The sequence below is a fragment of the Vanacampus margaritifer genome, chromosome 2 (genome assembly GCF_051991255.1).
Source record: "Vanacampus margaritifer isolate UIUO_Vmar chromosome 2, RoL_Vmar_1.0, whole genome shotgun sequence".
Classification (NCBI taxonomy): domain Eukaryota; kingdom Metazoa; phylum Chordata; class Actinopteri; order Syngnathiformes; family Syngnathidae; genus Vanacampus; species Vanacampus margaritifer.
The window spans coordinates 34,473,057-34,498,237 of NC_135433.1; the positions used below are offsets into that span (position 1 = coordinate 34,473,057).

Consider the following 25,181-nt stretch of genomic DNA (forward strand, 5'->3'; position numbering starts at 1 on the left):
GTACCACGAGCAGTTGCTGAACTTACTACAATATATGTCAATTCTCAAACCAAGCACCATGATTTCTTATTGTTGAAACCTTAAATTCATTTTGAAATTACTGCTTGGTAATGTCAGTTTTTGTTTGCAACTCAGGCCCCGTCCCCACGAAAGCCAGTTTCAATGTATCCTCACAAGTTTCTTACCGTTTAGGCCGTTCGTCCACACGAGGGCGCAGTTTCGGAGCTTGAAACCGATCACTTTTGAAACCGGGCTCCAGAGTGGAAAGATTTCTAAACGCGCCCCGTACGCGTGCGTCTGGACGCCAAATGCAGGATACTCCTTCAGTGATGACGTAATGGTCGCAGCTCGATGATGACGCATTGTCGCAGATTGATGACGTATGCGCCAATTCTCGCATGACTGCGCGCAAACCGTCAGTCTGTCAACAACAATGGTGGATAGCCGTGTCGTAGTCGTTTTGCGCAGCCTCCTTAGCTTGCTTGTGCTTTTGCAGTTAAATATTTAGCTTCTTTATTCGCACGTTCAACAAGCGGTGTTGTACTTGAATCACCCGCCATTGTCACTTCTCCTGTGTTCGTCTTTTTCACGTTGTTTTGATACATGCAAAGCCATGTTTGTTCTGTAGATTGCATTAAAGTAAGAAAAAAGTTTGTCTTCTTTGCTGATTCTTCTTCTACGCTTTCCGTTAACTCCCTGTGGCTGCGCTACAGCGCCACTCCAGACTTGGCATATACATTACAGCCGTTAAACGTCCTCAGTGTCTTCTTTTGTTATACACGGAAGTGTCGAAATGCTTCTGTCTGTACGAGATTTGTTTGAAGAACGAAGCCAGCTTTGTTTCCGTCTGGACAGGGCCTCAATTGTTGGGGAATCAAGTCTGTTCAAAAGGATTACATATCGGTCAAAACAAATTAACATAATATGTTTTCAAAATGGATTGAATACAAATGAGCCTTTTGAAACTGACTTACAGACTAAAATGCTTAGATTTTTTAGAAGCAGTAATATATATATATATATATATATATATATATATATATATATATATATGTGTGTGTATATATATATATATATATATACATATATATATATATATATATATATATATATATATATATATATATATATATAAACATCTATTCAGTTCGAAGGGTCTGTTTTCATCTGCAGGCGGGGTGCAAATCGCAGTTGATCCTGATTTCCATGCCAGCGCAAAGCGCGCTGCGCGTGTTTGCCAATTTGGCAGACTGGTCTCTGCCATGTTTGGTGTACTGGCGCAACAGAGGGAGCGTCCTTGGCAATGCCCCTGGTGGATTGACAATATGGTGGCAGAAAGGTGATTGTGAAGTTTGGGCCTGCTCAGACCATGTCTAAGTGTCAACACAAGGTAAACCACAGGTCTAATGCAGTTTTGGTGAATTTGTTTGGATGGTTAGCAAATCCTTTCTTGTCTCAACTTAAGTAGCACTGAAACAAAACACAAATACAAGCAAGGTACAACCTGCCTTCATGTGCAAGGGGTCACAAACAAGTAGATGTTGGTACTGTGGCCAAGGTGCAAGTGCTACATGTTGTATCACATAAAGAATAACAGATTTTTACCAAATTTTGTTTGCTTCTGTTGATAGGATTCTTCTACAACATTAGTGTAAGTGGCTGTCTTCTCCCAGAGGCAGGTCATGGTTGATATATTGAAAGCTGAGCCGAGTGTCAACTTTAATTGCAGCTGTGCTTCTCTAGACTTCACTATAATATTTCATAGGACAGTCACTCTTTTAATTAATACAAAACTGCAAAACTGCGTCTGTCTCAGAAAGAGGAACCGTGCCATCGTGCCTTGTTAAATCACAACATTTTCACACCTTTCAAATTGTTCTAGCCCCTTAATCTTACTGCCAGCTGCCTCTACCTACAAACTTTAAAAACAAATATTAACTGCATGCCACTGGAGTACCACATTCTTTTTCAATCTGGCCTTTTCCCCAAATTCCCCAAAGACTCTGTTAATTAAACCACAGTCAGAAAGTCCATACTATACACTGTAGCAGTGGCTCTCAAATGGGAGTGCATGAAGTCGCTCCAAGGGGTATGCAAGATTTGAAAATAAAGCAGCATCTATTAAAAAAAAATACTTTTAACATAATTATTTTAATGCGTAAATATTTCAGGAAAATCAATGCTAATAAAATGAGTTTTATATTCAGTAGGCTATTCAATTTCATTGTCCTAAAGACCAAGTCTCTTCAAACCAGAATAGTTCAAACCAAACTATCACTTGGATTACCTGTCAGTCATTTGAACATTTTATTTAAAATTCAGTTCATGATTATTATTTTTTTTTAGAATAGATCGGATTCGTTACTATGATCCCAAAGGAGGACACTTTAATGGTGATATTTTTTGTGCACAAATCTTTATTTGTAATTTGTTTTTTGTTTTCCTTTTTATTTATTTATTTATTTATTTTTAGTCTTTTGATTTACAATTGGCTCAAGTGAGTCCACTGTACAAATGAAGTTCCAAATCCAAAGTTTGATGAATCAGACAATGTTTGTCTGTTTTTTTGTTTTTCAAACAAAAATGTTTTGCACTTATTAGGGGGTACTTGGCTGAAAAAATATTTCACAGGGGGTACATTACTGAAAAAAAGGTTGAGAACCACTGCTCTATAGTATGTAGTATCGTAGCAGCTTTTCACAACACGATTTCACATGTACACCATAAGATACAGTGTTCTCAACCATCCAAGTCAAGTCATCTTTATTTATATAGCGCTTCCACCTATGCTTCCTCTTCTCCTGTCACTGCTGTACTTCCTAGACCAATGTATACTACACCTTTTTTTGGATCAGCTTTCCAATCTTGTTTTCAAACTTTGCAACTGCTGGGCAATTATGAAAAAACACTTGTAGCTATTATCGTGTGTACTATTCAAGTACAGAATAAGTATGACACTATGTTTAAAATGTTTTAAATATAAAAGAAGCCTACAAAGCAACAATAGCCACCTTGATTGACTTCTTTAGATGCAGAATTTGGTTAAAAATGACGGTAAATAAGTACATGAAATTAACTTCCAATGAAAACTTTTTCTGCTGGTACAACATTGTTGGTAATAAACAGAATAATGCATCCCCCCACACACACACATACACAGACATGCCCTTATACACACAAACTTCTGCTCAATATTAAGAAATATGCAAACTCAGTCACTTTAAATAACACTCCGCATTGCCATTTGCCACATCATCTGTATCAGTACCCCTCAAAGAAAATATGCAAAAAGTAATTGAATTTGGGTAGAAAATTCAGGTAGGAGGAGCAACGTTTGGGAAATTTCATATAGTGATCTTTTTTCTTTTCTTTTTCTTTTTTTTTGCTTAATAGAATACATAGAGCAAAACATCTGCCTATAGGCCAGGGAATCTAGAGCAGTGTTTCCTAACCTTTAGTGAGCCGAGGCACCCGTTTTACATTGGAAACATTTCCTTTAGCAGCACCAATCAGAAATGTCCCAACGAGTGCAAATAATTAAGTCATGATGATCTCATCTCTATTTACTCACAAATGGACTTACTCAGTGTGAAATCTAGGCCTGTGTAATTGAACACAAAGCTGAGCTGATTGCAGGAAGGCATGTCTTATTCTGCTGTATGAATGGCAACAGGTTGATCCACAGGTTTGTTGCCATCGAATCACAATGGAGGATTTCATGGTTCCGCGCAGGGTTGGGGAATCTAGGTCCAGAAAGAAAAAATCCTGAAACAGGTAGGCTTTAGCCACAGGTAGGGATGAGCTTGTTTACCTGCCAGTTGTGTCATTTGTGTCAAGGTTTTACTTTATGGACCTGGATTCCCCAACCCTGGTTCCATATGACATCACTGGAATGGCTAGATGCACAAATCATATATATCATATATATGTAATTGATGAATACTTTTCTGACAAATTAAGTGATATTTCCTACAGTGATCTGCTCTAAATTAGTCTTCCTTTCTGTTGGATGTGATTTATTTTCCAACTTCTTAATGTCCTAAAGCACTCAGACAATTAATAGTTTGATTGAGTCATTATAAAACTCTTCAACTCAATGGCTAGGTCACGGGGCGCACCAACAGATCTCAAGAGAATTTCTGGTGCTGAATTTTCTGCTTATTTTGCTCAACAAATCTGTGTAGAAATGTTTGATAGTCACTTACTGCTAAACATGATCTGCAGCGCAGTATCATTTGTGCAACTAAGCCTAAATAAAATGAAAACTGTGCCACTCACATTAATTATTAAGAGTCTCAATTCAACCATTGAAAAGAATAAAATGTTTGGTTTGGTTTCCCAAAGGACTTGAGTGATTTGCCCTGATGCAAAATTGCTAGTGTAGATGATGCTGCATACAGGGACCTGGCTTGGTTCAATTTTTAGGCACAGCTTTTCAGTCTGGTCAAAAAATATTTTGTTCACAAGACTGCAGTGTGCACTAATGATGTGTCAAATAATTGACAGTCCGTCTGGGACTAAGCACAAAGATGTAAGCCATTGGATATTTAATATACTGTAATGTCTTCAATCAGTGGCTGTGAAGGTTGGGGGAGGTCTCTCTGGACAAAATGACGTTTTAGACAATAGCAAGCAAGCAAACAAACAAACAGTTCTGCACTAGTTCTTTCTGCCATCTTTGCTTGTGCACAATAAAACCATGCACATCATTTACAGCTCTATTTTAGGTCAGTTGGTAAAGCAGGGTGTAATGTTTTTATATTTACAGTTTGTCTGCCAAACGCTACATCATGTCCATCAACAAGTGGATTGTTTCCAAGCCAACGTTTTGATGCAAAAGTACCTCCTCTTACCGACTTCATGCGGCTGCAACACATAAATTAATTTTGTTTCTTTGGAGACTGTTGCTTAGCATATGAAAGTGGTTCCTCATCAGAACAGACAATTAGTAAACTTGCTCCGTTCACCAAACACTCAACTATTTTGATTGCAATCATTTGGCATTTACTCTATTTCTTTAATTTAAATAATAATTAAATCAATGAAATTAACAATAATTTAAAAAATAAATTTGTGATCTACTCGTTTGATGTATTCAATTAGATCCAAGATTATAAGCTCTTATGTTGGGACGCTGTGGCTCAGTGGTTCAGCGGTTGTCCCCCATCCCGTAAGGTTGTGGATTCGATCCTCACCCCTGGTGACCATGTCGAAGTGTCCTTGAGCAAGACACTGAATCCTGATTTGCTCCAAGAGGACCTGGCAGCGCCTTGCATGGTAGCAGTCAACCACTGGTATAAGACTGTGTGTATAAATGTGAGGCTTAATTTTAAAGCGCTTTGGGCACCATATGGTGTAGTTAAAGTGATATATAAATGCAGTCCATTTACCATTTACGTTAGTGTCACAAGATAAGCAAAGTCATCAGACCTATGCTGAAATAAAAAAAAAAAACGTTTTTGACAACTACAAACTATAAAATTAACTACAACAAAAATAACAGCAAAGTAGGTAGTTCATATGTTCAAACCGTACTGTCTAAATAAATAAATAAATAAGTACTCTGACAACACACATAGTTGACTTTAACACTGAAATTGAAAAAAATAATTTTATATAGTTTGCGTTACATAAAAAGTCATTTTGAACAAAGCACTGTAAAGTGCCCATCATCATCATAATAATAATAATAATAATAATAATTATTATTATTATTTTTATTATATAATATAATAATATTAATAATAATTATTATTTTTTTATTGTTATTATATTAATAAGAATTTGAGTGTCAGCATATTAGCGTCTTTCTTTATAAACGCGATTGCAAATTGTATGCTGCAATTCAGATATAAACAACCTGAACTAATAGATTTCCGCCTGCTTCCACCTACCTTTTCATCTCTGTTATCGTATTATTAAGCAAAATGTGATATTTTTACGCTGAATTTGCTTGCTTGATTGGGTGTGTTGGTCTGTGCAGAAAAATACTGAAAACAGAATTCAAATTAAAGACTATAACAATGCCGAGGGCCTATAGGGGACCTCCACACCTGTCAATGCACAATATGAGTATTTCTGAAATTGTGGTAAGTGATGTGGCAACTGTCACTAGATATTGATTATGAGTCAGTATGAACCCCCCAGGGAATATCTGTATCTCATATTAGTCTTGAAAATAAATGATCGATGTGCTTGTGCTGTTATACCTGCGACCAGGGACGTGCAGAGGGTGGGGTATTGACTTCCATTTTGTGTCTCAGTGTGACTGTAATAGAAACAGGTGGGGCACTATATCTTATGCTAATGTCACTGAATGAGTGGCAGGAAGGGAATCAACAGAAATGAGCAACTTATCTTGGTCAGTTGGAGGCAAACTGAATAATGTATAATGTAAGAAGAGCTTGCAAATATGCTTACTTTGGCCTAGCTTATAAAGTTGTACATAGAATGTAGAGCCCGTATAACAGCACCTGTAGTAAGTAATAATTTTTTTAAGGCTAAAATCACTCTGGAAATTGTTTTACTCCCCTTTTTGCTTTGGGTAGATTGTTGGCATGTCCGCTGAAGTGTCGCGACTAAGTATGCATATGCCAACAAAACAGTTTGTTTGTGTTGTCAAACCACCCCAACAATCCAGAGAGAATGAAAAGGGAAAATACGATAGCATCATTTTCGGATGTCTCTACCTCTCACCTCACTCATGAAGTTATTTCTGTTGTTGCACTTCCTGATCCTCTTATTCCTTACTTTAGTCCCTCCTAACATCTCACTTCTCTAGAGCCTATAAGGTCTGATAATATTGCCATCATGAGAGGTCATGAGCTCATGAAAAACCTCTCGCTCCAACTCATCTCCGCTTAACCAGTGAGGCCTCGTTAGTGCAGTCAACCCTGGCAATAGAGATCTGGACGTTGACGTCACACGTCCCAAAATGGCCGTTAACGCAGCCATTTTGGCAGCATATATAACGTGTCTGCCACTTTGAGTAAATATCAAACGCCGCGCATTAACAATGATTGCCAGCTGTCAACATTGACAGCTGGACTAGGGTGGCCAGACATCCGGATTTAGGCCGGACAGTCCTACTTTTCAGTGATGAGTCCGGCGTCCTGCGCAACCCTAGGCCGGACGCTGGTTTGTCCGCCTTTTGCTGACCTTCCGGTCAGGTCTTTAGTTTTTACTCAGAAATAAACACTTTTTAAACACTGGATGTATACACATGTAATTCTTCTCAATTAACACCTCTGGGCTTCTGTTAATGTGTGATGGGGATTTTGTCATCATCCACCACCACCCCAGCCTGTATTTTGCCATTTTGTTGTGTTTTGCCATGAGAAGGACTTTTGTGGGCGGAAAAGTCTATGTTTACCCTCTCCAGTCAATCACAGAGCGGGGGGCGTGTTGCTGAAGGCAGGCGCAATGTTGACGAGAAGAGTCATGGGAGGAGTCAGTTTTGAATTGGTTGTTTACAAACACAAATGGACAAAACTAAAGACACCACCTTTAAAGAAAATGAGCTGTGGTTAATTTTATGTGACCCAACATCAGTCCCAACCCTGTTTGTCACAACTGGTCTGCGCAGGACAAACCGCATGGCAAAAACATGCCTCTAAAACCTATGGTCACCCCCAAAAACCTGAAGTTTTCCTGGAAACTCAACAATATTAAAAAAAATAATTGATATCTGATAGAAACATAATTCCCAAAACATTTCAGAGCTTACACCTGTGGCAGACACACAAACATAAGTTTATTATTATAAACCTTCAATATTTTTTTTTAAATCAACAAACAAATGTCGCATCAACTCCATATAGGCCTATATTTACCTTCAACACTGGAGCGCAGTTGTAATAACCTTGGGGGATCAATTCGTCCATTCCGTTACAAGACATATTTCTTAACAGTATGTCACTGTCGACTCGTTACACTGATTCGAATTCCTCCCATGCTGTCGTCAATCGTGTCATTTATTTCATAACTCCTGCGAATCTGCGTCAACCATAAATGCTTGAATAAAATTCCAGGACATGCTACGAGGTCCACGTCACCCTCTAGTGCATATTCTGCTGAATTTAATCGGTTAAGAGACCAAAACAAAACCAAATAACTTATCCGCTCTCGCGGCTTTAAAGGGAGAAGAGTGCTGGAGCGCTTTAGCTTCAACGGGTGAAGCGCGGTCCTGCGCTCCCGCGCTTAATGGGTTAAAGACATGGTATTGTAAATAAAATAAATTGTCAAAAAGAAGTTTGATATTGATATTTTTTTACCATTTAGTGCACAAACATGATCTATAAACCATGCAAAACTTTATTGTTGATGAAAATACACCGCAGGTCTCATATACAGTGTTCCCTCGTTTTCCGCTGGAGTTAGGTTCCAAAAAATACTCGCAATAAATGAAATCCACAAAGTAGTTAGAGCTTATATTTTAAGGCTCTAAAACCCCTCACCACACAGTTTATACACTTTTCTCATCGAGGTATTTACATTTTCTCACATTTCTCTTTTGTTTAAACATTCAAAATGTTCAAACCTTCATATTTTTTTAAATAGGCACTTAACTGTAAAAAAATAAAATAAAATATGCATGCAAAATTGCACCCCAAAAAAATCTGCGAAACAGCGAGGCCGTGAAAAGTGAACTGCGTTATAGCGAGGGAACACTTATTAATTTTTTGAAATATGTCCTCCTTTTTGACCTTATGGAAGTGGCCACCTTAAACTGGACGAGCTGCCATAACAAGAAGAGGCAAAAAAAGGATCGGACATTATCCAGGCTACCAAAAGAGGAATCGATGCGGAGCCAATGGATCACAGCAGCCATAAAAAGGGTGAACAACAAGACAGAGGATTTGGGATCCTCCTCATCACTACATATCATTACTGAATCGTGTAGATGGAGCTCGATTGTATCGTTATTAAATGAAGGCAAACAACGTGATCGGCACTTTGTACATGGTGGCTGAATCAGCGGATGCTAACTTGCCTGTACCACACGCAAAATGTGGTGGGAAATAATCTGTTTCGTTCGTTTGTGCTGTTAATGTTTAATAGATATTACACAGTTGACTTAACTGACCAACACCATAAGGACTTTTTGATGGCAAATGGCGGCAGCCGAATTAGCAGATGCTAAGTTGCTAACGTACCTAAATAACACTGCGAAGACGTGCGTGAAACTGCTAACTTCGATGACATTTTGACCAGACACAAAGGGGAAATAAATCTGGATTGTACAAACTTGTAAAGCTTTTGTATGATCAGATTTGAAAGCACAAGAGAGGGGGTAATTCCGAGACAATCCTCCAATAAATACGACTACATAGGTCGTCTTGAAAAGGTGCCAAATTACGACCAAATGCTGCTTATTTTAGTTTAGCGACCTCTATTGGCCATGTTAAATAGCACAAAAATCCAAAAGCGAGATTTCAACCCGTCTGGTCCAAAGATGAGTGTTTATCTGACTGAGCTATTTGGCCAGTGTTTGTTTGTTTTAGAGTTGTCTACATGTTTTCTTAGTGTTTCCTAGCGGTCTACAACCTCACTGTGCCTTTTACTAACCTCAACCATTAGTGTCCCATGTAAAGACGTATCGTATACTGTACAACCTCACTGAAAGCGTCATCCTAACCTGTAACCTAACACTTGGTCGTATTTTGGTGCACGGTAAATTGACCAATATGGTCGTTATTGTTGGCGGACTTGTTAGTAATTCCATGTAGCAGCGTCGCCGGGTTGTCCACCTCGCGCATGTAACCTTGTCCTTTTCCTTTTCATCAAAGTGAGTGTCAGGGGCTCTTTGGCGGAACGATGATGGATAAACCTAGCTTTATCCCTCCTCGTCATTGTAGTCCATTAACGCGGCGCCGCTACTTTCCTGCCATGGGTGGCGTGTTCAGAGAAATAGTCGCGTGACTTTCGGATCTCATTGGCCCACATCAATGGCAAAATAAGGGCAGTGCTTTAGACACTGACTGTATTGATAAGTCGGAAACCCCCTGCAGAGGGCTCCCTACTAGTTGTTGCTAGCTGGTGGCTTCCCTTACCAAAAAGTAGTATACGGTACTTTAGGTACATAATATAGAGTATACTTAAGTATACCTACGTTTATTTTTTGAGTGTACTTATTCTTATACCAAAAGTAAACTTTAAGTAAACTCCTTGGGACTAAATTGGAACATTTTAGTACACTTAAAAGTATACTTATGTATATTATGAAGTATATTAATAATAAGGATATTTAAGCATACTTTCTAGTATATTTAAGTACACCAGGTGTGTCAAACATACGGCCCGTGGGCCAGATTAGGCCCGCAACTTAATCCGGATCGTGAGACGATTTGGTAAAGAAAAATAAAAATTGTAAAGACGCACCAATTAATCAACCGGCTACAATCAAATCAGTCCTCAGATGAGCAATTCAACTTGTACATATAATTGTCCTGGATGTCATTATTTTACACACATCTTAAAGTTACAGTTTGTTTAAAAAAACAATTAAAAATTAAATCATAGACTGACATAAACGTGTTAAATACGACATATATTCAATTACTGGTAACACAAATACATATGACAAGGATTAATGTCCTTACAACTTTATTAACTGCACCATGCAATGCATTCTGGGAACAATATATATATATATATATATATATATATGAAACAGGTAGATTTAACACATCCAGAACTCATATAGGAAAAGTGTTGCCGCGTTCATTTGCATTCATGTTATTTTTTGGAACAATATGATTACAGTTGAGTTCCGTAATTTAGGGCTGGCCCACAAATAGCGAAAATCTGCGTATAATTGACAGCAATTGTTTTTAAGTTATATACCATTATTTTACCGATCCGGCCCATTTGGTAATATATTTTCCCCCACGCAGCCCCTGAGCTAATATGAGTTTGACACCCCAGAAGTACACTATTAAGTACACTATTAATTAAGTAACCCTAACCCTAACCCTTTGTGGAACAGTTTACAGCAAAAGGCCCAATAATGAATTGACTGGGATCGAACCAGAATCAGTGGTACTAAAGGTGGCAACCTTAACCTCCATTATAAATAAATGTAACCTATAATTTTTAATTTGATAATAAGGGAGTGCCTTCTAAGTATATACTATGTAAACTTTTTGTTTATGTTTTAGTATACTTACAAGTACACTTAACATTTACTTGGTGCAGTATACTTCCAATAAGTACAAGAAAAGCAAACTGGATGTATACTCTCCTAATTTGGAGTATACTTCAAGCATACTTAAATAAACCTCTTTTTGGTAAGGGTTGCTGTGGGTCCCATGTCAACAATACAATTGGAAAACACTCCAGACACTTCAGGATTATGGGATGACAAGAAAAATTGTGGGAGTAGTAGTTATTTGTTTGGCAATGTCATCTCAATTATTGATGCGTCCTGTTTTTTTTTTTGTTGTTGTTGTGGTGGTGTTTCTATCCTGGGAGATTCAGGGGGTCTATAAACACCCCTGCTCTAAAGCCTCTCCCCCTTCCCCACCTTGCTGTCTCCAGGTGAGTGGGATCAACGCGTCGATGAGCAGGAAACGGGAGCAGCGAGTCTTGTTCATGGTGGTGGTCATGGTGATGTGCTACCTTATGTGCTGGCTGCCTTACGGCATCATGGCGCTGCTGGCCACTTTCGGACCGCCCGGCCTCATCACGCCTGAAGCCAGCATCATACCTTCAGTCCTGGCAAAGACGAGCACAGTCATTAACCCCGTGATATACGTCTTCATGAATAAACAGGTAAGGGAGGTCTGTCATCTAATTAATTCGTTTAATATGTGGTCTGGGTCCAACCAGATTATAGTTGGCCGAGCTAGGGCCTCACAAGATATGTTAAAACCTTTAGCCGCATATGAGGGAATTCCACTTTAAAGGAGAAGTCAACCATCAACCAACCAACCTTTGTTGACAATAATATGTTATATGTGACCACACTAGTCTAAACATGACATTCTGATTAATATTAAATTTGTGGAATACATATATATATATATATATTATGAAGCAAAATCCTGTCGTTTTTATCAATCTCAGTTGGCGGCCATTTTACCACTAGCTGTCGACTGAAGATGACATCACAGTTGCTCAGGCAACGACCAATCACAGCTCACCTGTTTTCTTAAGTTGAGCCGTGATTGGTTGTTACCTTAGATCTGAGCAACTGTGATATAATTTTAATTTTCGACAGCAAGTGGCAAAATGGCCGCCTTCTAATATTGGTAAAAACTGTTGGATTTTACTGCTTACCTCCCCTAACGCAATATTAACCAGAATGCTGTATTTAGACTACTGAGGCTGCATAAAACATATTATTGTCAAGAATTTTTTTTTGGGGGGGGGGGGGGGTGGGGGTTGACTTCCACTTTAAGGATTCCATTGGATTGTAAATTTCAGATAATGGTTGAATGGATGGAATAAAAAATATATAATACTTTGTCACTTAACAGAGGGCAAAATAAACTGTCTGTCTCAAAGTGGCACACATTCTAAAAATAAACAATAACTGAGGCTACTTTTATGAAATTCTAATCAATTACACACAGCAGGTGGCACATCTAAACCAGAGGGAACACTCTCAGTGGGTGTCAATTAACCTTTGACTATGTCCACTGAAGACAGTGTGATTGATGACATAAGAAAAAAAAAACATTGGATTAAAAAAAATGTTTTTTTAATTGACTCATTCAGATTACCTGGGAAAGTTGTGCTCTGCTCATTTATAGAATAGAATAGAATAGTCTTTATTGTGATTGTAGTACACAACAAAATTGGAATGTCACTTCTTAGTGTAACAAACAGAAGAGGAAAACAGTGACAAAAAATATAAATAAAACAAAATACAATAAGGTGAGGTGGCAACACTTAAACATGATGATAATATTACATTTGTTATAATAATATTAGACTTTTGTTTGGGATAAAGTGTTAAGAGTACAGTTGTGTGTAGAGTGTTGAATGATGTGTGCTTTTGGCTCTGGGTAAGCATCTGACCCTTAGAGTCTGTGCAGCCTTTGTGAGCTCTGAGAGGGCAGCAAACAGGTGGTTCCTGGGGTGGGAGTTGTCTACTTTTGCTGAGGTAGAGAGATCTAGAAAATGTCTCTAAGCTGACCAGACAGTGACCTGTGATCTTCTGGGCTGTGTTTATTACTCTCAGTCTGGTGCTTTCTCGTGAGCTGCCATGTATAGCACACTTACTGTACATACTGTAGCAGCAGATTAGTCCATTTGGATACAGGGAGGGGACGCAAGACTGCACTCAGGCCGGTCTCCAGTTGGCTGCAGGTACAAACTACGAGCTGCGGGTGATTGTTTTTTGTGATTGTCAATGAAAGGCATTGATTGACATTTGCCAGTCACGTACTTTTTCTGCGGAAATTGCCAAATCACGATCAGAAGCCGATCAATCGGAGCATCACTAATAATAAATGTTTTTTGGGGGCCTTTTTGTTGTTGTTCATACATTCTTCTGCACGAGCACTACAGTCACGAGTCTAGCAGACAAGGGAAACTTTTTAGGACCATCACGTACTAAACTATTGAACAATGCATTCCTACTTTTATTTTTGGCTGGAGGGCCAAAGAAGCAGGAGACAGGAGCAAAGCAAAAATAAGCAGCTATGGATGGGAAGTGAAATCAGTCTATCAGACGTGTTATCTGCCACTCTTCTAGTAGACATTTGGTGATTATCATGCTCAACACTATCTCGTTCTAAACTATTGTGTGTATTAACAGCTTGGGTTAGCATTGTCTTTCAATTAAAGTCACGTCACTCTCGTATATCTTTTTGCTATTGATTCCATTCCACAGTCTGAAAAATATTCTCTCATTTTATGAATACTGTATTAGTTGAGTCTATTGAAAGTCTTTGGTGAATATAAATCAGCTTTAATGAGCAAAATTGCCAAACATGTCAGAGTACTGTTGCACTTTTGCCGCAAAAGGATTTGCTTTGAGGTCAGGTATTGTGTCGTGAATAAGTCTGGAGGCTTTAACCAAGGCTTACATTTCCAGGACATTCTCATCCCTTGGTGTCCAATGCAGACACTCCAAGTGTATTAAATAGAGCCACTCTCAACATCTGATATTGAAGCACAGGAGGTACCCTGTCGGAGGGAAGTAAATCTTTTGTTTGTCAACATTCTCACCAGGCGCTCCGAATGACATGCTACTACCAGAAATGAATGCTTGAATATAGTGTAAGCGGTTATACTACATTGAGGTCTTCTTAAGTGGTAGTTGCCAGGTATTTAGTTACAGATTATATACAGTTGAACTGGTTTAAAAGGAACCCCGACTGATAAGTTTGTTCTATATCATTTATTTGGTTGTTACTAACATAACTGTGAGATTCATTTTTCAAAAATCATTTCAAGTTTAATACATTTTGTAGAAACTTTGTCTGGACCTACGTCGCCATTGTTATCTACGTGCGTAGTGTGTAGACGTAGTGAAAAACCTATAAAGAAAGCAAGTTAAGCCTCGAAGCGTTCCTAAAGAAACAACATGTGAATGGGGGAGTCAAACTCCCCCACGCCATGCTCTCATCATTCACCAGACCCATTCAAGAGTTTTGATAGTCCCTTTAGGAACGCTACGGAGGCTTACCTTGCTTTCTTTATACTGGTGTTAAGTTCGTCAACGGAAACTAAACAAAATAAATTTGTCAACACATATTTTTCTCCGGACTAAAACTAGACTAAATTAGACAAAAACTCTCATTAATAATTAATAACTGAGACTAAATCAGTATGCATTTTCGTCGACTAATGAAGACAAGACTAAAATGTACTTCACTTAATAAAAACTGGACTAAAATCTATGGACATTCTAGTTCATAAACAAAAATGAGATGAAACATTTGATTTTGTAAAATCTTGTCTCTGCTAAGCTGTCAATATGTCATTTAACTCAGTGACACACCGCTTTTCAAATCTGCAACATGCACAAATACATGGGACAGACAGGAGGTGTATTCACGGTGAAAGGTTAAAAGAAATAAGTAAATTATAGTTATAACGTAACAATAACAGCAATAATATCAATCCAACCGCTAACTAATGCTGGCTAACTTACTAGCTAGTAGCATGGAGCCATAGTAGCCACTTATTGGTATACTGTAATTGGGTGTGAAGCTATTTTTCATAAAAAGATGAGAGAACATTTTATGTGAAATAGGTTTAAATCCGAAATGTTCAACATAATCTTCTGACAAAAAACTACAGGGGTTAAATGACTGCCCTAGGCTAAAACGTTGACAGATTTTGTTACTAGAACATAAAATATAATATATAAAGTGTTGACGAATTTATTTTGTTTAGTTTCCGTTGACGAAATTAACACTAGTATAAAGAAAGCAAGGTAAGCCTCCGGAGCATTCCTAAAGGGATGATCAAAACTCTTGAACGGGTCTGGTGAGAGAATGGCGTGGGGGAGTTTGACTCTCCCGATCGCATGTTGTTTCTTTAGGAACGCTACGAGGCTTAACTTGCTTTCTGTTTAGGTTTATATAATATAAACTAGACAAATAAAATTATGTTTTGTTGGATTGAAATAAAGACTATAATACTAGATTTATAAAATGGGATGAGGTTGACTAAGTATGATAAAAACTAATAAGGATAATTCAAACTGGACTAAAACTGAGACTCAAGTTAAAAATGGCGGATAAAATTAACTTAATTATTATTAACACATTATACGCGTTTCACATTGCTCGGCAGAGAGCCAGCCGTCATTCTACGTCACTACGCACTGAATACGTTGCGACGTAAATAACAATGGTGGCATACGTCCAAATTAAGTTTTTACAAAATGTATTACACTGGAAATTATTTTTGAAAATTGAATCTCATAGTTATGTTGGTAACAACCAAATAAATAATATAGAGCAAACTTGTCATGACAGTCGGGTTCCTTTTAAATCTAAATTACATCACGTTGCATAATCAACGATAGCATCTAGAAGATGTTCTTTGGGTTTATGATTGTGAATGATGATTCGAGGGAATGCAATACTGCATTATATCAAATCAAGCTAAGGCGTTGCGGTATTACGGCATGTAAACTTGTTCTTTATGGTAAACATTTCTTCATTGATATGTCCTAACTTATATATTTTTTTTTGCAATGTGAAATGTTACAGATCTAACGACAAGCAATTTTGTCTTGTTTCCAATCCCCAAACACATGTCCAAATAAAACATCAGCTCAGCCACAAATAGATGACCTAACAGGAACAACAACAAAAAACACAAACCCACTTGTGACATTCTGACGGGAACACTCCGATGTCCTGTATGTCATTTTCAGTCTTCAATTCCTCCCAGCCCGTTACTATGGAAACTGTGAGTTGAGGCGAGTTGAAGACTAAAAATGCTGTACAGATACAAGGAACAGCTGGCGTGCGTTTCTCCCATCATCCATCAGTGGCGCCCACAGTCAACAGAGCCAAAGAGGCTACCAGGAACATTAATTCACACTGTGGACTGTGGTTTGTTTTCACTCAGTGCGCTTTTTGATTCCTGTCAACGGACATTTTTTTTTGTCTTGTATGTCCTTCGAGGTGATGTGACAGTCAGTTCCAGGCAAAGTTGAGGAGACAGAAACCACTGGAGCGAATAACGTCCAGATGAAACATTACTGATGCCTAATTAACGATCTGCCCATCTGTAACGTCTTGCATACCGTCACAGCCCACTGTGCAGCGGCACATCCGGCCTGACAATTTGGAACAATCTTGAGGTTATTAGAGCAGCATTTGAAGTTGTCTTCCCTTTCTGAGACCTTCTTTCTGACTCGCACACATGAAGCAGCCTCATTCAGATGGAAAAGAACATTTTGAATACCAAAAAAGCAACATGCTTCTTCCTATTCTTATTTGTCAACACGCTCAAACACTCTGCAATAATGAAGAGGTGCACAATTCAACTCAAGGAGGGATCATAAAAGGCTCCAATTAAGCCAAGCCTCCTCCGTTGTTTTCTGTCGAGGCCTAATTCCATATGCCTCCATCAGTGCAACAAAAGCATCATAAATATTGAAACTATACTTGAAAAGCTCTTAGGATTTCAATATATTTTCATTTTATTGATTGGAATTTCCTCATTATGAGTGACATGTTGGCAGGCCTGATGAGTTGCTGAAACATGTCCTACAACAGGAAAAACAAGGGCATATCATTTGCACTCATGTTTTTCATTCTTGACTTTCATTCTTAACCTGCTGATTAAAAACTTATTTCTAGAACAAATATTTGTCATTACACAGGGTACACAGGTAGATTAGCTGATGCTAAAAATATTGCAAGCATTACTTTTTTTGGGGGGGAATGATTGTTTTTCCAGTTTTTCTCTACTTTCTGAATTCAAATGGAAATTAATCGTGGGTCACATTTCACTAGTATAGTATTTTTCTCATCAGATGGACATGATGAATAGTGGAACTTCTAGAAGGTTAAACATAATCCCGTATTCCTTAATTTGTTAGAATTTAGAAAGCTATTTTCTCCAAAAAAAATATTCTTGCTTCAAAGTGTTGTTTTAGTTGCAATTGGAAAACAATTTAAACAAGCTTAATTGCCATACAATTGTGAAAAGAAACAACTTAAAAACAATAATGACATTTGAGGGTCCTAGAGATGTGGGGTGTAGAGACGGTCGTTCAGTAACCAGAAGGTCAGCTGATCGATCCCCACTCCCCAAGTCATGTGTTGTTGTGTCCTTGGGCAAGGCACTTCACACAAATTGCCTCCAGTGCTACTCACACTGATGTATGGAAGATGCGAATGTTTGGTGGTGGTGGTCGGAGGGGCCGTAGGCGCACACTGGCAGCCTCGCTTCCATCAGCCTGCCCCAGGGGAACTGTGGTTACTTAAGTAGCTTACTGCCACCACAGTGTGAATGTGTGAGTGCATGAATAATGTGTCCATTTCATTGTAAAGTGTCTTTGAGTGTCCAGAAAAGCGCTACATAAATCCGATGCATTATTATTGTTTTATGAGCCAATCCAATCCACTTTGAGATCCGCACACTACCATACACATAAATCTAGTAAAACAAACAATAAAAATAAAAAACTGTCATTAAAATACAATAAATAAAATACAAAAGCAAATAAAAGCAAATAAAATAAAATAAATAAACACGAAAAGACCCCGAGGACCACACAATTCACGCTCTGAACTAAAAGCCAAGAAATAAAAGTGGGTCTTAAGACAAGACTTAAAACACTTCACTGTGGGAGCAGGAAAGGAAATGGACTACAGCAGGGGTGTCAAACATACGGCCCGCAGGCCGGATCAGGCCCGCAAAGAAGTTTAATCCGGCCCACGAGATGATCTTGTGAAGTCAAAATTGAGCAATGTTAGACTAATTAATCAGACAGCCAAAATCAAAACATAAATTCGTAATTTCACAAGCATTCCTCAGGTGAGCAAAGCAACTTATACGTGGAATTGACCTGGATGTCACTATTTTGCACACATCCTAAAATTACGGTTTGTTGAAAAAAATAAAGAATAAAAACATAGACAAACATAAATCAAACATGAATAGTGATGCACCGAATATTCGCCCACCGAAAATTTAAAAATGAAAGCTGGAAGAATATGGCCGAAATAGGTTACGGTGACGCAAGCAAAAAACCGCTGCAAGCAAGCGTCTGTTTGATTTATAGAACGAACGCGGGGGTGAGTGTCCGCCTCGGTTCTCGTTGGCTTTTCACCGTGTGACTTTGTACCGGTCGGTCGCTGCAGCTCCCGGGGTCATTGCGCAGGAGAGGGGCGTCGCTTGGTATACAACATTTAAGCGGGTTGAAAAAAGACAGAACTGCCGTGTACTGCAGTACAGGTGAGCCACTCTTTCTCTCGCAGCGCCTTCCCTTTTTTTTTTTTATAAGAGCCACCCGAATGCTTCCACTTTTTCGGTGGATGTGCAAAATACTTTAGCTAATGCTAGCACTATTGCTATCAACCGTTTTAAACACGGAAACACTTACTGCTATCTCCGGGTGACGGCAGACCTGTACAGGACGTGACTTTGCAGTCTGTTCCCGAAGCCGATTAGCTGGTGCCAACAAATGTATTTATTTATTTTTAAACGTTGGTGAATATGTGAATGTGCCGATTTTAAGTGTGCCGCACCATGTCCCGCCACACGCATCCGTGCCTGCCTGTGCGAACTACACTGACTATAAAGTGCAATCGCACCACCAGAAAATGCTCAACCCTCGTTTGGTGTGTAATGTACAATTAGCCAACATGTCTGCGGTGTGGGCACATTTCAATTTATATTCTGCTTTGTTAAAATGCCAGTGCTAAATAAATATTTTATAATAATGTTATACTTTTAATTAATTAAGATAAATGCAATGAAATAAAAAAATCGCATAATTTTTTGGGGGCATTTCGGTTTCCGGCTTTCGGGCCAAAATTTTCATTTCGGTGCATCCCTAGTGCTGAATATGACACACATTCAGCTACTGGTAACACAAACACATATGACACGGATAACGTCCCATAACTTCATTAATTGCACCACACAATGCATTCTGGGAACAATATACATGTATATGCAAAACAGGTAGATATAACACTCAAACGGGCAAAGCGTTGCCATGTTCCATTTGCATTCATGTTATTTTTTGGAACAATATATTTAAAGTTGTGTCCCGCTACTTAAAGATGGCCTGCTAATAGCGAAAATCTGTGTATAACTGACACCAGTTGTTTTTAAGTTATACCATGATTGTACCGGTCTGGCCCATGTAATATATTTACCTCCGTGGTCACTGAGCTGATATGAGTTTGACACCCCTGGTCTACAGTGTCTCAGGGTTATGAACGAGTTTCGAGTAGTTTGCACAGAATAAGAAAAATATGTTGTCACAAGATGTGTTATATTTGCCCAAATATACATGAAAAAAATGTATGGCCTAGAAGTGTTTTTCACACAAATATTAATTGTAATTATGATCGTACTTTTGCATCAGCAATAGGTTCAGAGAGGCTTGCACCTAAGAACAAATTCATGTTACATCACTGCCGCAGGAATGGAGCTCTGTAGTAAACTCAAGACACCATGTACAGTACTCACAATATATTCTTTAGATTTATTCTGATGTATCTGCGAATGTGCAGAGGGAGGATTATGGCGTGCGCCTGGGAGGTGAGTCTTCACAATAATAATAATGAACACAGCTAACAATAGAGGCAATATTATAGGCCAAACATTCTTACGCTTCTGATGCTCATAGATCGGAATCATTGCAAGATTCACACTAAATGAATGATGATTTATTTAATGATTTAGTTCCAGGAAAAATTGGCTGAACTGTTCATCTTCAGGGCCATCAATGCGCTGCATATTAAGACATTCACATCCTCCTCCTGAGCTGTCCAGGAAGTAAACAGAGGAACATATTGTCATTTAAGGCAAGCAGCTTTTCTGGTATGAAACATAAAACTCAACTGCAATTGGTATTACGGAAATCGGATGCTTCTGAAATTTGACCGCATGATGGTTGCGTACAACAACATGTAATACACACTACACCGATTGCATCCAGAGAATAGGGAAGGGATGTAATCAGATGTTGTTTGCAAGTTGGATTGCTCAGATCGTATATATTCACTTTTTCAGTTCCGCTAAGCTTCTCAATATCACAGTTTATGGAAGCAAATGAAGTCATCTAATTATCATAGTAATGCCCATAAACAAAGCATCCGAGCATGGAATGACTTCATTTAGATTCTTTTAACAGCATTCAAGTGACTGTTAGCGTTTAAATAACTGTGAAGCTATTGGAGAGTTTGGAATCCTGCATTTTGCCACAAAGAATTAGTGCACATTCTTTGGAATATGACATCCCCCAACAAATATTTGCAAAGCCAGCTTTCATACAACCGTGTACATAAATAAAACTTTAGGTTTCTAGTCTGAAACAAAACTGATGCTGTGATGAAACAAAATTAATGGCGTTAGATTGTATGCAGCTCGATTGTGATATAAAACATCATTTAAATGGTATTGATTAAAATTGAACAAGTCACTGAAACAAAGCTTCTGGGAGTAATAATTGATCATAAGCTATTGGAAGCCACTGACAGAGTACACTAAACTTTGGCCCTGTTCACACAGAAGCAAAGAAGTCGGCTTTGTTCCTCAAAAGAATCTTGTACACAGAAAAGTTTCAAGACATGTGTGTGTCCAAAAGTAGACGCCGAGGACATTTAACGGCTTTAATGTATTTGCCAAGTCTGGGGTGGCGCTGTAGCGCAGCCACAGGGAGTTAACGGAAAGCATAGAAGAAGAATCAGCGAAGAAGATGAACCACTGATCTGAATAGCTAATAGGCCAAGACTTTTGAAGCTGCGAGGCCGCCATATTACTCCTCCCAGGAAAAACGTTTCTCGAAATGCTTGGGACACTGAGACAGACACTACACACTCGCAGCCTCGCACCCGTCGACGGGAACGTGCAACCGAGGTGCACAAAGGCGGAAGCGCAAGTACTGGGGCACGGGCCCACACGTCGCAAACCAGAAATGGAAACAAAGCTGATGCGTGAAAACCCGGAAGTCAGAAGTCCCGCCTCCTTCGTGGCATATAGTCCATTAACGGAAGATAAGATTAGACATGTACAGATATATATATATATATATATATCTGTACATGTCTAATCTGTACGTATACATCTCGTTTATACAGTAGTCTGCTCGATAGATGGGAGGAGTAAGTATGGCCGCCCTGTCGCTTCAACGGCTTGCACGGGCACTTATGGGCTATCGGCTATCCAGTAGTATATACAGATTATGTTGCTGTAAAAGCTAAGGAGGTTGCGCAAAATGACTACGACGCGGCTATCCGCCATTGTTGACAGACTGGCAGTTCGTTAGCAGTCATGCCTGAATTGGAGCATACGTCATCAAATTGGAGGAGTATCCCGCATATGGTGTCTACATTGGAACGTACGAGGCACGTTTTGAAATCTTTCGACTATGGAGCCCGGTTCCAAAAGTGATTGGTTTCAAGCTCTAAAACGTCGCCGCCATGTGGACAAACTGCCCAAACGGTAAGAAACGTGTGCGGATACATTGAAACGGGCTTTCGTGTGGACGGGGCATTAATGTAGCTAAATCAGTGGCTGTTGTTTATCAAGTAAATTATTTCCTACATAAGAAAGGCCTTCATATATTGTACTCTTTTATTGTTTTGCCTCATGTCATATTGTTCTGAAGTTTGTGGAAATGTATATAAAAACAAATATTCAATCAATTAATCAATTAATCGACTCAATTAATAAATTACAGAAAAAAGTGATTAAATAAATAAGGTTGGCTACAGAGAATCAATTAATCAATTATTTATAGGATCTTGTATTTTAAATTGCTTGAATATTGTGAATTTGAAAACTTGAAATATTTTTTCGTGCAGTAAACAATAGCCTACCCGTTGATATTCAAAATGTTTTTAATTTCTTTTAAAACATTATTGTGGAGTTGGTCACTTTTTACTCGTGACTGCCACCTTTGTCCTAAAGTGTAACTGCAGCCTCTGTGTTAAACTCGTGCATGGTGCCACTCCACCCCTCCCTCACCCAACAAACTGTGGTGTGTTCGCCCCAAACACCACACTGAAGGCAAGAAACAAGCTGATAGGTGCAGTCAGAGTAAAAAAAGTCAGGGCACATTTGGGCAATGGTAGAGCATAATATTAATATTACCTTAATATTACCTTTTTAAACTGCTCATTGCACCTTTAATTTCTTTTAGAGAAGGAAACTCATTTATTAAGGGATTTATTCATGTATAAAACATGTAAAGTGAGGACCAACCTAAAATACAGATGTGTGTAAAATTGTGGAATGGACTTGATGTGTTAAAGCTGCGTACTTCTTCTAGGTTTAAGAAAAACTTCAAATGTGAAATAATTTGAATTAATAATAAATAATGGTTATAGTGCCATTGATAAAATGTAAAACATTTAGGATTTATATAATGTGAGTGTTGTATTTACTTATTTTGTTGTAGCAAACTACAATATAAAGTGTATGTTCTCTCACAAAAAAATGTCTCTATTACTGGAGCACAATCACATCGCAAGATATCGCCAACGTAAAAAGCAGACACATCCTCAAAGTGTGAAAGGATATCTGAGCATCAGCGCAGATATCGGCGAGCACTGTCCCAAACCATTGTGATCATTCTGAAATCATCCTCTCAGAGACGCCTCTGACCTCTTCTCCCCGAAGTACCTTGTCAGTGCAGCCCGCTTTTTCCCTGCCATGATTTATGTTTCCATGCCCGTCTTCCCGGTTTGCTTGACCTTACAGCCTTTTGTTGTGCGTGCATGCGTGTGTTGGCATACTCCAACCTATTCCATTTCTTGGTCGACTGAGCCCTGTCAGCGTATTGGGACGGCTAAGGAGAAATGTTGCTTGCCTCCATTCTTAGATGAGCTGCAGGTTTTTGACAGACAGACAAGGTATGTATAGCTTATAGAAATATAGTTTTTGGCATGTCCGCAGGCATTTCTCTCACATCCAGCAAATATTTGACAAGTTCGGAGTCAAGTCAAAGGACTCAGCCAAGTTTGGTGGTTGGTATCAACTATAAACCGTCCAGCCATTATTTGTAATACTTACATTGACCTGAATGCTAAAAAATATTCCATAAATTCAATGCAGTGTAACTTCAGTTATTGTCGATGCAGTGATGAAGGTCAAAGGACAAAATGTGCCTGCTGATGTTTTCTATTGATTGATTTTCTTCTAGAAATTATGTTTCAGTTTTATTTAATTGAAAAGGCTTTTGTTCACCCTTATCTGGACAAGAACTTTTGACGCAGTCACATTGTCAGCTTTTATATTACAGCTAATTACTTTGTATATTTTTTTAATATCACACAAAATTTTATGTAAACATTAGGAATGTTTGATACCACTTTTTTTCAGAGACTGATACAAGCACGAGCACTCAACTGCCGAGTAGTCACCGATGCCAAGTACCGATACAACTAGTACTTTACATAAATACAATTAAATAAATAAAAACATTTAAGGAAAGACATGTATATCTCATTGTAGCATTTTCCCTTCAAATTACATGAAATTAATGGCAATTTTCTATTGTTTTAATTTCTAATTTCTAGTTCCTAATCGTAAAACAGTCACAAGAGTAAGCCTTAACTGGTATTGGTCTCCGTCACGAGTACCGATACCTTGAAATAAGGTTTGGTCGGCATGATACCGATACCTAGTATCGGTACTCGTCATCCATGCCTAGAAAAAAAAAGAGTAAATTAATGTAAATGTCCAATGCCCTAATGATGACGGTGATTATATTTGGGTTAAATAAAGTGCACTGCAGAAGATCTCTCTAGACCTCTATTGTGTCAAAATCTTCTTGTCAAACTATTTATGTAATAGATTCTGCAGCTCTTGGGTACTTTCTATCGATTTACTGTTGTCTTTATTTCTTTTTATTTCCACATTTCTATTGATCCAAGAACGACTTCAGCCGCATTCTATCACTCATTCATCACACCAAATATTTTTACGGTTTCATGCGATTTTTAATATCAACTTTTTGAGGTTTTTGTTTTTTTTGTTTGTTTCCAGCACACTCACCTTCAACATTTGAAATGAAAACTACAAAGTTGGATGAAAGAATATAGATGATCATGAAAATGTATTTGCTTCATTATGTTCCCTCACGACCCTAGTGAGGAATAAGCGGTTAAGAAAATGGATGGATGGATGTTCCTGTATGTCTTGCAGTCCACCAGCTATTGCCAATGGCAAACTAAAAATTGTTGTGATACATGTATACCTTTTACATTTTTCTTTGGATTGTAACTTTAAGGACCCTAGAGTGAAAATAATTAATTTATTTGACGTTCACTCAAATATTACCCACATTAAGTGAAAAGCAGTGTGTCAACGATTCATGAATCTTTTTAAACAAGACTTGTGTAGGACACTTTCATTTCAGTATTCCAATGGGTTTAACAATAACGGCTTCCATATCAAATGTGTTTGCTGGCCCTTTGGAATTGTATTTTCTAGAATGTTAATAATAATTTTTGACCAATTATCTCTCAGTCCAGTATTTTGTGTTCATTTATGCATTGCCGTGTCGACTTGTTTCCCGT

General features: G+C 38.4%; 1 protein-coding gene across 1 annotated transcript in view; it reads left to right on the forward strand.

The window, feature by feature from the left end:
- LOC144045007 (pinopsin-like) overlaps positions 1-25,181 on the forward strand; it is a 71,389-nt gene that overhangs the window by 42,792 nt on the left and 3,416 nt on the right. The window contains exon 3 of the mRNA XM_077559775.1: positions 11,539-11,772. Coding sequence (XP_077415901.1) covers positions 11,539-11,772 — 234 coding nt within the window. The remainder of the gene's footprint in view (positions 1-11,538; positions 11,773-25,181) is intronic.